Source organism: Bos taurus, chromosome 17 (assembly GCF_002263795.3).
Source record: "Bos taurus isolate L1 Dominette 01449 registration number 42190680 breed Hereford chromosome 17, ARS-UCD2.0, whole genome shotgun sequence".
In the NCBI taxonomy this organism is placed as follows: Eukaryota; Metazoa; Chordata; class Mammalia; order Artiodactyla; family Bovidae; genus Bos; species Bos taurus.
The window spans coordinates 71,853,042-71,864,802 of NC_037344.1; the positions used below are offsets into that span (position 1 = coordinate 71,853,042).

General features: G+C 67.6%; 2 protein-coding genes across 4 annotated transcripts in view; one reads left to right on the forward strand and one right to left on the reverse strand.

Annotated features, from left to right (window-relative positions):
• The window catches only part of GNAZ (G protein subunit alpha z), a 30,190-nt gene extending 25,654 nt beyond the window's left edge, over positions 1-4,536 (reverse strand). The window contains exon 1 of the mRNA XM_024977859.2: positions 4,453-4,536. The gene's annotated coding sequence lies outside the window, so the exon portion shown is untranslated. The remainder of the gene's footprint in view (positions 1-4,452) is intronic.
• The window catches only part of RSPH14 (radial spoke head 14 homolog), a 52,021-nt gene extending 40,260 nt beyond the window's left edge, over positions 1-11,761 (forward strand). Inside the window, exons 1-4 of one of the 3 annotated variants that reach the window (XM_015475629.3) lie at positions 4,828-5,525; positions 9,820-10,045; positions 10,267-10,403; positions 11,454-11,761. In XM_015475629.3, coding sequence (XP_015331115.1) covers positions 5,309-5,525; positions 9,820-10,045; positions 10,267-10,403; positions 11,454-11,692 — 819 coding nt within the window. In that variant the 5' untranslated portion in view covers positions 4,828-5,308 and the 3' untranslated portion in view covers positions 11,693-11,761. 3 annotated transcript variants of the gene reach the window in all.

The following is an 11,761-nucleotide window of genomic DNA, read 5'->3' on the forward strand; positions in this document are numbered from 1 at the left end:
GAACAGATTTTGGCCGAGAACAAAGAGAGTTTGATTAATCAGAAATTGGATAATGGAGGCAACACTCTAATTATTTTTTTCTTCCCGGCGTTTTCTGGAGAAATATGTTTGCACAGCGCGTCAGAGGTAACGGAGAGGGTGAGGGGGCGGCCACGCCGGGGGACAGCCCCACACCCACACGTGCCGGCCAGGGCTGTGAGGGGCGGGCTGGGTCCTGGGGGTCGCTCTGAGGGGCCCCAGGAAGCAAGGGAGGACAGGTGGGCAGGCCGGAGGTACGCACACAGCTCAGGACAGCTGGGCACTGAGCAGGAGGTCAGGCCAGCACAAAATCAGGAGAGGCAGGAGCTGGAGGAGCTGGGGAGGGCTGCTCGACCACAGGCGGGGCCGACGTCTGCGACCCCACCCCCCACCCCCACGCAGAGGATTCTAACAGGCTTACTCCTTAGCACTTTCACAGATCCTCCAGGGACTTCTCTGCAAGAGAGCACCACCCCAATTTAGAAGCAGGCAACTCCAAACTCTGTGATGTGCAGCAGGTCCCTTTGGAAAAGAGACGAACTCCGGGAAGCCATTGTCTATGAGGCTGCGCACCACGTGTGCCCGCTCCTGCCAACGGGCGGCCCAGGCCGCCGCCATCTGGCCGTGCCTCCTGCCCGAGGGCCAGGGCCCACAAACAGAGCGGGAGAAGCACCGCGCGGGAGGGCGGGCGGCAGCCCCTGCGGCCCCTGGTGCCGGCTCTGGCCCCGCCGCCCACGGGCTGGGGTGGGGGCAAGGGAAGCACAGGGTGGGCGCTGGCCCGGGGCACCGCTCCACAACGGGCCTCATTGGGTGCGTACACAGGGCCCGCCGGCCTGACGCTCTGCAGTCACGGGCCTCACAGACGCTTAATGACCTGTAACAAGGGCCCCGCAGCTGGTGCAGCTGGTCCCCGCGGGGGACCCCACCCCTCCCGCCAACATGCTCCTCCGGGCCCCGCATCCCAGCTCCTGGTTCCACCCGTCCTCAACCCGAAGGAGCCTCGCTGACCCCCGTGCCCCGGCCCCTGGTGTACGGACCCCAGGGCGCCGTGCCCGCCGGCTCTCCCCGAAGACCACCACGTGCGCCTGGGTCCACCCGTATCGCTCCCGCTCCCCACGCCCCACGCAGCCTCTGCGGCCGCCTCCTCGCCGAGGCCGGCCCCGCCCTTCCCCTGCCCCGCTGGCGGACCCACTTTCAGCTGACCCCTGCGTCCGACCCCTTCTTGGCGCCTGGCCCCGCCCTGGGTCAGCAGCCCCTGTCCACGAGCACAGCGGTGGCCCCCGCGCCGTCCACCGGGTGGGTCTCTTTTAAAAGGGTGATCCCACCCGCCCGGCCCCCCACGGCAGCTCCCTGACCCCTGGGCCTTTGCAGCAGCCACCCTCCCCCTGGCGCTCTTCCCTGGGGGACATACAGCTCGACCGTCGCCTCTCCAAGGCGCTGCGTCAACAGCCCCGCCACAGAGACGCCCCCTCCCACCCGCCGCACTGGTTTCCTTCACGGCAACTGTCCTGCCTGATGCCGGTCACGGGGTGTCTGTCCGTCCTCGGGGCTGAGTGTGCTTGCACTGGGCGCTGCCCCAGCCCTCGTGTAAAGATCAGCAAAGGAACCCGCGGCTGAGCCGGGCGAGCGGGTGAGGTTCCGCTTCCCCTGTGGGGCAGCCCAGGGAGACAGGTGGTCCCTGCGGGTTGGTCCCTGTTAGCTCACTCACAGGAAGTGCCCGCCCTGGCAGTGTGGACGCCGGGGAGGGCCATGCAGGGACGGGCAGGGCTCTCCTGGATCTGCCTGCGGTGGGGACAAGAACAGGCTTGGGGGGGACGGGGGGCGGTGGTCTGCGCCCGCCGGCCCTGGGGCTCGCCGTGCCCCCTGAGGCTGCACAAGTGGTTCAGGGCTCCCGCCAGGGCTGAGCCTCAGTGTCTGCCCTGACGTTTCTGTCAGCTTCCAGGGGCCGCCTCCCTGCCAGCCCACAGAACCGGCCCTGGGGCTCGGCCGCCCTGGGCTTCCTTCCTGGGGGTGCGGGGTGGCTAATCTGCCTCCTCCAGGGTTCCTGCCAGGCCAGACGCGGCTGGCAGCCGGGAGCACGCCACACAGAATCCAGGTTCTTCGAGGTCCGGCATGGGGCGGTCAGGGAGGCCGTGTCCTCACAGCTGGGCAGGAGGGTGCGGCGTGCAGTCATCGCGTGTGCTCACGGGGCAGCCTGGCAGTGGGGTCTGGGCCGCTGGGGCCATGCCCTGAGTTTGAGGCCAGCCTTCCCCGCCACTTGGCTCTGCGTCCCCTCTGCCCCGGCCTCCTGCAGGGGCCCTGGGCAGCCTGGCCACGTGCCCCTGGTTACCCAGAAGTTCCTGGGATCACCGGAGAAGCTCCAGACAGACCAGGAACCTGTCCTCCCGGGACTCCAGGAGACAGAAGAGCTGAGAAGCAGGGGGGAGGGCAGGGCAGAGAATTCATTCCCCGTGCCCCCCGTCTGGAGTTGCGTGGCGGGTCCCTGCAGAGGGGCCGGGCGACAGCACAGAGGCAAGCAGCTCCGGCCCCCGAGCACAGGCTGCGCCCCGCGAGGGCAGGCAGGCAGGCGGCCCCACTCTCCCTGTAGTGAGCTGGGCCTCAGCCAAGAGCTGGTGTGTGTCTGGGGGGGCGGGTGGGGGGCAAGGAGGGGGCGCACTGCATAGATGAACGACACACAGCCCCTTCAGGGGGAGGGCAGAGACACCCTCGGCAGCGGCAGGCAAATAGATCCAGAACAGAAGGTCACCCCGGCCTGCTGAGGGGGACGAAAGTGACTCTTCACCTCCCGTCTGAGAAAATCAGCATCTGTACAACACACGCGCTTTACCCCAGACGCCAGTGTCTTGTCCGTGAAGCGTGAGGCATGCTGAAGGCACAGCGCTGCCTAACTCAGAGCCTCCCCTGCCATCGGCCCCTCCCTGGAGACCCCCACGTCTCCACGGTTACCGCTCAGGAAGGTCCGCACCCCAGAGGAACAGAGCCACCAGCTCAACACCATCACCCTCCGTGCTGGCCAGGAAGGGGGAGCCGGTTACCCAGTAGCCCAGCCCTGCTTGGAAGGGCTGGCCGAGGCCGCTAGCACCTCGGGGTCTTCTGGGCTCTTCCCCGGTCCGGTGGGCTCTGGGCCATGCTGCTGCTCCTCGCTCGGGTGAGGATACCACAAGCCTCCCCGGAAGCGGCCGCCGCTGACGGTTGCAGGGGGTCAGCCATTCCTCCCGCGTTCCAGCCTCGGGCGGCCTCCGCCCTTTCCCGCCTGACCTCCGGTGCCCCTGCCAGACCCAACTGCCTGAGTGCCCCCCCAGCCCGGTCCGCTCCTCAGTCCACGTTCTGCCCTCTGCCCGCCAGGCCCACCCCAGTTGTGCCTATGTCCTTCAAGCTTCAGTTCAAATATCACTTTGCCCACGGGGCCCAGCTGAGTCCAGTCCCACCCAGGGGCCCCCTGACGACACCCACCCTCAGGGCTGAGTTCTCCGAGCAGCAGACACTTGTCCCTCCTGGGGCAGTGAGTCAGTCCCGGGAGGGCAGGGCCAGTGCACTCCCACCCCAGCACAGGGGCCTAGGGAAGCAAAGGCTCAGTAAACATTTGCTTAATTGAATTTGGCCAAGGAGCCTCCTCCAGACGGGAACAGACTGCACGATCCTCGGTGGGGGTGCAGGGGGGAGAGACCAGCAGCCCTCCTAGCAGGTGGGCCTTGCGTCCCCACACAGACACAGGGCTCCCAGCCTGGGTGCCGCCCTCCCATCCCCTTTCTCTGCTCACAGAGAACCCCGATTCTCGGCCTAGGAGGATTTCTGCCACCGACGCCGGGGAGGCTCGGCTGCTACCCTGAAGCCAGAAGAACCCTTCGGGCCCCCGGCAGCAGGGCACTGAGCCCCGGCCCAAGGCCCTCCCCTCTACCGCCCCCCCCAACCGCACCCCAGGGCCCCCACCGCCTTTTAAGGGAAAAAAAAAGATCGAGCCGAGAACATATTGCAATCGCAGCGGGTCGATATTCGCCTCTCGCTCTAAATGCTTGCGAGGAACCTGCTCGGGTGCGAGAGCGACGACCGCGAGTCGTGCGTCCCCCGGGGGCCCAGGCCTCTGGGGCCCACGCCTTCCGCTTCAGCCCAGGCCACGCGCCGGCCCCTCACCATCACCATCGCCGCCCCGGGAGGGAGACCCCGCCGCACCCGCAGCTCGCCGGCCCGCGCCCCGCGCCGGTGGCCGCCCGGGGCCCCCCGGCCCGCCGCACCCCCGGGCGCGGGCGCCCCTGCCCGCACCTGCCGGCCCGCGGCGCCCCTGCCCGGCGCGCGGGCATCCGCGGCGCGCCGCTCCGCGCCCGGCCCCCGCATCCCGGAGCCCCCAACCCCGGCCCAGGCGGGGCCCCCCTCCGCACAGAAGGCCCGGGCGGGGTCCGGGGGCCGCGCGCCCCGACCGCGGGGCCGCCCGCTCACCTCAGGGCCGCGGCCGAGCTGCTCCGGCGGCGCGGGGCGGCGGCGCCCGCGCGGGGACGTGACCGGGCCGCGGGCGGCGCACACGCTCCGCCGGCCGGGCTCCCTCCGCCCGCTCTCCCGCGCCGCCGCCGCCCGCGGGTCCGCCCGCCCGCCCCGCGCCGCGCCGCGCCGCCGGCAGGAGGCGGAGCCGCCAGCGCGCAGCGTTGCCGGGCCAACCGCGGGCGGAGGCCCCCGCGCCCGCCGGCCCGCCGCCCATTGGGCGCGAGCGGCTGACGGACAGGCCCACGGCCCAGCGACGGCGGGCCGAGGGGGCGGTGCCGGGGCTCCGTGCGCTCCGCGGCCCCGCACGCGCGCGCCGCCCGCTCGGCCGGCACCCGGAGGGGCCCTGCGGTCTCACTGCGTCGAGGCCGGGCGCCCACCCCGCTCCCCGCTGCCGCCCCGGGAGGCCGAGTGCGCGAGCGGTGCGTGGCCCCGGCCGCGTCCGCCGTCACCGGCCCAGATGCCAGCCTAGCCTGAGCCCCGCGACCTTGGACACCCGGTTGACCTCTGTGAGGCCTGTTTGCAAAGCGGGACTAGTGGCACCTGCTGCCCTGAGTTGTCGCGACGGCCGCCTCGGACGTGGGAAAGGGCCGTGCGGACCCTGGAGGTTTACGCCGGCGACGTCTTGCAGCGATGGAAGGGGGCTTCGTCGTCTTTGCTGCTCGGGCCAGCAGGGTTAGGGCTCATCAGGGTCCCTGGCAATCCTGCCACAGAAGGTTTGCCTTGGAAGGGAGGATACTAGAGTGGGAGGGGCCCAGGAGCGGCGCCTCCAGACAAGAGAGGCGGGAGGGAGCCAGTTCTGTTGAGGCCAGGGCCCATGGGCGCCATTGGGAAGCTCACAGACTGCTCGGATGCTCAGCAAAATGCAGAGAAGGGCAGTCTGCCAGCTTCTGCTTTCAGTTTCACGGGGAGCCCATCTGCGGGCCTCGGAGCCAGGAGCCCCTCGTCCCTGTGCTTAAAAAGACTCAAGCCAGAACCAAGATGTCAGTGCTCCTCTGTCCTCCCCTACGCGCTGTGCATCTCAGAGCCCACAGGTAAATGTAAATGCTCCTGCAGATGCTCCTCACTAACCCTTCTTTATACTCCTACACCTCATTGTATGGTCACAGTACCAGGGTCAGACCACTTGTTGGCTGATGGAGATGGGGTGGTGGGCCAAGCCCAGGCCTGTGAAGGTGCCGCCTACACACGGTTAGAGAACGGACAGACGTCGGTGATGGGCATCCTCAGGTGGATGACTCACTGAGGTCTAGACTAGATCTGATACGTGCTGGCTGCAGGTGGCCCCTGAGGACCAATGGGAAGTGGCCGACCATCGGGGGCTCCTTTGTGTGCACGCCTGCACCGCCAGGCCGGGTCAGGATGGGCTTTTCTGCCCAGAGGGCCACTCAGAGGCCAGTGGCTGTGACAGACCCTGCTCCAGGGTGGTGCAGAGGAAGCTGGGGGTGAAGCACAGCCCCGACTCCGCCGCCGCCCCCTGTACACGCTTGACAAGTTACTTCACCCGGATGAGCCTCAGCTGCTGCTCCTATCACAGGGGACATGAGCAGGTGGTCCCGAGAGGGTGATTCTGACGGGAGATGCACGTTGACCCGCGTGCAGAGAGGGCGGGGCACCTGAGGGACCAGGGGTCCAAACTCAGCTGTTTGCAGAGGCACATGTAGCTGTGAGCGTGGGGAGACCCCGCAGGGCAGTCCAGGTATGAGATGAGGGGCCCGACGAGCCTGGCTGCTGCCCCCCAGCCCCCTGACTGCGGAAGTGAGTGCTTCCCCCACCTCGAGCAGTGACCTTCACCCTCCTTTCAGCAAGCACTCACTCCTCTGCGCTCAGGATGGAGGGGGCCCGCGAGCTGGGGCAGGAGGAAGCCTGTTCCGCGCTGGGGCAGACCGCTGAGCCTTGAGCCGTGTGCAGCCGGGACGAAGCCAGAGGGTCAGCACAGCTGGAGCCCCGAGGATGCCAGCCACCCAGCCTGGCACGGGTCAGGGGACGGTAGCAGCTGCTGGCGGCCCTTGGATGGGACTAGGGAGCTTGGCCTAAGAACCGCGGGAGAGTTTTGGGTCCTAAAATTTAAGGAGGAGGATGGCAAGGTCTTCACGTTTATTCACAGTAGGCCTGGTCCCACTGTGTGAGGTCGTTCTCAAGGGTAGAATCAAGTAAGAAAACGTCAGCTAGTCAGCCCAGGGACAGGAAGAAAGCAGAGTCCGTCTGTGAGGCTCAGGCCAGGCCGGGAGATGCCGGGTGACCTGGCATGTCTGGGAAAGGCTGGATGGAGGCTGGGGGCTGAGAGGAGCCAGTGGGAGGGAGATGCAGGAAGAGGCACTTGTGAAGCCCGAGGAGGAGCCGCTGGAGACGTGCACGCAGAGAGGGGGGCATCCCCGGGCCGCGGGGTGGGGGGATCTTGGGAGGAAGACGTGGTCACCATGTCAGGCGCTCCTGAGGGGCCGAAGCTGAGGACAGAGCAGGGTCCCCACGAGCCAGGGCAGGCACGAGGGTGGAGCCGGGGCCGCACGAGGCTGAAAAGACAGACAGGCAGGTGGAGGCCGGGCCTGCTGAGGTTTGGGCACCGGGGCGGATGCCAGGCCCTGGGGCCGGGTCCACACTGTCCCAGAGCACAGGATGGGACAGCACAGCGCTGGCTCCATGGGAGAAAGGGGGACGGGGCACCCTGCTGCCTGAGCCCACCCAGCACTCGGGAATGGCCGAACCTCCACTGCAGGGGTTGCACACCTGGGGATCATGACCCTCGGTCCCAGCCATTCCGGGCCCAGCAGCCGCACTGGACCCGGGCCTCCCCTGGCTCACGCAGGCGTCATGCTGTTGCCCCACGAGGCCCAGCTCCCCCGGGGCCTCCGGGGCCCCTAGGACCTGGAATGCCTCATCTACGCGGGTCAGCCCCATGTGGTGACGACTGTTCCGCTGACTTTCGCTCCGGCCTCCCCACCGTCCTAGGGCGCCCCCTTCTGGCCAGCTCTTCTCCCAGCCCCACCTGTCCATCCCGCTCACCCCAACCTCGCCGCCGGGCAGTCGGGGCTCCTGGTGGGTTTTCTGACAGGTTTCTTTGGGGTCTGTGCACCACCACTGCCCCCCCCCCAACTAGAACAAGCCAGATCTGGGTTAGTTATAAATAGCCAGGCCTTCCACTCTCCTTTTAGCTGAAAAGCAGCGAAGTGAGCGAGCAGAAAGGCGCACCCCGCACGCGTTTTATTTTTAAATCTCCCGTTTCCAAATGAGCCAGGCCCAGCAATGCTGGAAGGAAAGCCCTGGGCAGCTGAAGGCCTTGCCTCTCCCTCCTGCGTGATTCCCGCTGCTCACCTGTCCACAGCAGCACCCTCCCTGGGCTGGCCCGGGTGCAGAGACCCCACTCAGCCCTGATGGATGGTGCAGCCCCCAGGCAGGAACCGTATCCCTCCGACAGCCAGTGCCGTCCTTCTCAGAGGGTCAGACTGTCACCTCCACACTGTGGGCTGCGGAGTGGCCATCCAGACGGCTGTGGCCGAGCGGGACTGTGGCTGGGAGGCCCGAGCGGAAGGGCCGGGTATACCTGTCTGGTGGTGGCCAGGCCGGAGAGCAGGGCTGAGGGGGCGAGAGCACTCAGACCCCCCGGAGGGGCAGGCGGGGACCACCCAGAGGTGTTCCCGCAGGGCAGGAACTGTGCAGCCTTTGTCTGAAGCCCCCTCCCACCCCTCACCCACACCCACAGGCCCCGGCCTGCAGCTGGAACTCCGTGGGCTCTGAGCCCCTTGCTGTGCCAGGCCCGTGTCTGGGCACACGGGGATACTAGTCGCTGACACTAGCCCCCTCCCACCCCTCCTCCTCTGACACTGCACTGCCCCCTGCCAGGTGGGCTCCGTGAGGGTGAGCGGCTTGTCTGAGGTCACACGCTGGATGCAGTTAGGAGTGCACCTTAGCCTTCTTCTGCCTTTAGTCTGTGTCAAACCACGGGACTCCCCTGGCAGTCCAGTGGTTAAGCACCTGCTTTGCAGTGCAGGGGACATGGGTTCGAGCCATACTCAGGAAACTAGGGCTCCACGTGCTGCAGGGCGGATGCTGAGCCCGTGAGCCAGGACGGAGGCCTAGCACAGCCAAAAATAAATATTAAAAAAACCCACAACTTAGACAACCCAGTACTCTTGAGGCAACAGGAAAACACTTTTCCTGTGTTGTGAGTGCCCTGAGAAGAAATGGGCCGCGCTGGTGGCTCCACCTGACGCCCCAGGAGCAAGCCAGCTGGGGGCAACTGGGGGCCCCTGCACACGCTGCCCTTCCTCTCCGCAGGCCCCTGCCACGTGAGCTCTCGAGGACCGAGGGCGGAAGGCTGGGAGATGTCTTCAAAGAGGAAATCCCTGGGTGCTAATTGGCACTCAGAGACCTGTAGGCTAATTAACCTGTTTATTTGTCTCTCTGGAGTAAATTAGTGGGTTGAGCCGGGAAGGCAGGAGACAGAGGTGTCGGCCGGTGGCAGCTTCGGCAGGGGACCGTGGACGGCTTCACGGTGGGCAGCTTGGACTGCTGGGGAGGGGGTGGGCTGTTGGGCACCCTCCTTGGGGGCCCATTCCCTGCCCTGCGGGGGCTGCTCTGCCAGTAGTTCTGAGCACTCAGGAGCACCCTTGGGGTGCTGCCTGGCCGTCTCTGGGGTCTCCTCTGGGCAGCCAGCTGTGTGCTGACTCCCCAGGGTGGGCAGGCTGGGAGGAGTAAGGCAGAAGCTTTCACAGGGGTCGGGCAGGCGGCTCCAGGCGGGGCCCCTCCCTGCTGGGCACTGGGCCCCTTCAGACCCCTCGGCCGGAATCTATGGACCGTCCGCCCACTGTGGATGGGGGCGAGGCCCTTTTTATGTGAGACGCTGTGCTGTTAACTCTAAACCTTCCTCCTGTAACCTCCCCGGCCAGCTTTCTCTCCCATCCCCGGGGCTGGCCGGGTATCACAGAGACGTCGCGTTGTGGGTGGAAGGAGGGACTGATGCCCCCCGCCCCTACCCCAGGCTTCCCTCTGGTTCATGGTGGTTGGGGGAGGGGGAAGGCCCCCCGTGTGCCCAGGTCCCGCAGGGGCGGCTGCTGCTTCTCAGGCCGCCGTTCCAGGCGGGTGCCCCCCAATCCCAGGTGGCCAAGGGCTGGACTTTTTGGGGCCCTCCGTGACCTCACAGCTCCCACCCCTGCTTGTCAGCCATGGTTTCAGGCCCCTGCTTGGCAGCAGGAGAGGGTGGGATTTGTAATTTATCTGGTCAGATACTGCAGCCTCCGTCCCCCCCGCCGCAGTCCTCCGGCTTCCAGCACACGTGACAGGTGGGGGGTGGCCACAGGCCCACGCTCCGTCCCTGCTCCTGTCCCACAGGGGCCCTGGGCATCGTCAACAGCGGCCTGATCCCCTCGCTGGTGTGGAAGCTGCAGCGGGAGGAGGAAGAAATCCAGGTGCTCCTGCTGGACACGCTGGCCGCCTGCCTCACGGAGGATGCCACCGAGGCGCTGGCCAGCCGCGCGGTGCCCTTCCTGAAGGAGAAGCTTCTGAGCACCAACTGCAACATCCGCAGCAAAGCCGCCCGCACGCTCATTGCCGTCAGGTGAGGCCCCGGCTGGCCGCCCCCGCCTGCGTGCCCTGGGGGAGTAGGACCCCTCCACCAGGGCGGCCCGACAGTCTGTGCCCCAGGAAGCCCCCAGTCCCGCCCCCTCCCGTGAGGAAGGGAGGCCCAGGAGACGCCTTGTGCAGTCAGGACCGGGAGCCCGGGGCGTCGAGTCGCTCGTGGGCCAGGGTGGCCGTGCTCACAGCCTGTGCCCGGCGCAGCGTCCCCCCGGAGGGCAAGATCCAGGTGTGGCAGCATGATGTCATCCCCATCCTGGTTCACCTGCTGAAGGACAGGGACGAGGAGGTGCAGGCCAACGCGGCGGGGGCGCTCATGAACGCCACGGTGACCACCGAAGGTGAGGCGGCCCGGGCGGGGGTCGCCGCGGCCCTGACTGGCCGGTGTCGCCCCCTCTGGGGCGGCCGGGCCCCTCCCTGTCATCCTCTCGGTTCCCTGGTTTTGGAAGTCCTGCCTCTGACCCAGTCCTTTGTGAACCAAAATTCTCGGACTGACTCGGTTGCCACACCCAAGCCAGTCCTCCTGAGGTCCCGGCAGACGATGGAGCCCAGCAGCGCTCTCCCCAGTGTGCTGGGGCGGGGCCGGGGGGCGAAGAGGAACTGAGGTTACCCTGCACCCCGACTCCCACACTCAAGTCAGTGCCCTGGGTGGTTGGAGGGGCCCGGACCGGTTCCCCGGGGCTGCCTGGGCCTCTGATCCTCAGTCAGCGGCAGACCCCCCAGTGCTGGGAGTCCTGCCGCTCCCCATTTGCTCTGAGGAGCCCCCGCAGCCCCCCGGCCACCCCCACCCCCGCCCGCTCTGGGCCACACTCAGGGTCCCCCCGGGCATCCTGGGTGCGCGCCTGGAGGGCTGGGGGCTCTCAAGGGACCCTGGCAACGTGGGAGTTTGGGGACGTGAGGCCACCTTCCCTGAGCTGGCGTTCCTGCCGAGCGACCCTGAGCCCCCGTGGCAGGCCAGGCCCCAGTGTGGGGGTGAGGTGGGCGGTGGAGACGTGGATGCCTCGGCCTCTGAGGTCTGCAGCTTGGGGACCTAGGGGCACGAGGCAGAGCAGACTGTCGGGGTGTCCTGGGGGCAGCGGGTGTGGAGTGGACCCACAGGATGACGGGGGCACCTGGGCCAAGGGGGCTGGCCAGTGTGACAGCAGCGAGAAGTGATTGACGCAGGAGGGTGGGGGCAAGCGTGGCATTTCAGCAAGCGGGGACAGGGGGCAGCGACTGGAGTTTAATTTTCAAAAGATCCTTCACGCTGCCTGGTGAGGCACCTGGTGGCTGGGGAGAAGCCGGCGCGGGGAGCTCGTGGGGCTCAGGCTGCGGGCACGGACGGCCGGGGGGCCTGGGAGGTGGGCAGGGCTGCCCCCACCCCAGGAACACTTGGCATCGGTGGCCGGCAGGGAAGTATGCGGCCCTGGACGCGGAGGCCACCCGCCCGCTGCTGCAGCTGCTGACCTCGTCTCTGAGCAAGGCGCGCCTGAACGCCATCAAGGCCCTCACCATGCTGGCCGAGGCACCTGAGGGCCGCAAGCTCCTGCAGCCCCACGTGGCCACCTTCCGGGCGCTCGAGGAGGACTTCAGCCCGGCCGTGCAGCGCGCAGCCCAGATCGCCATCAGAGTCATCGAGTGGAAGCCCTGAGCCTCCTACCAGCACCCCCGGCCCCACGACTCCATGCCCGAATAAACGCACGGAGCCTCTTTATCTTGG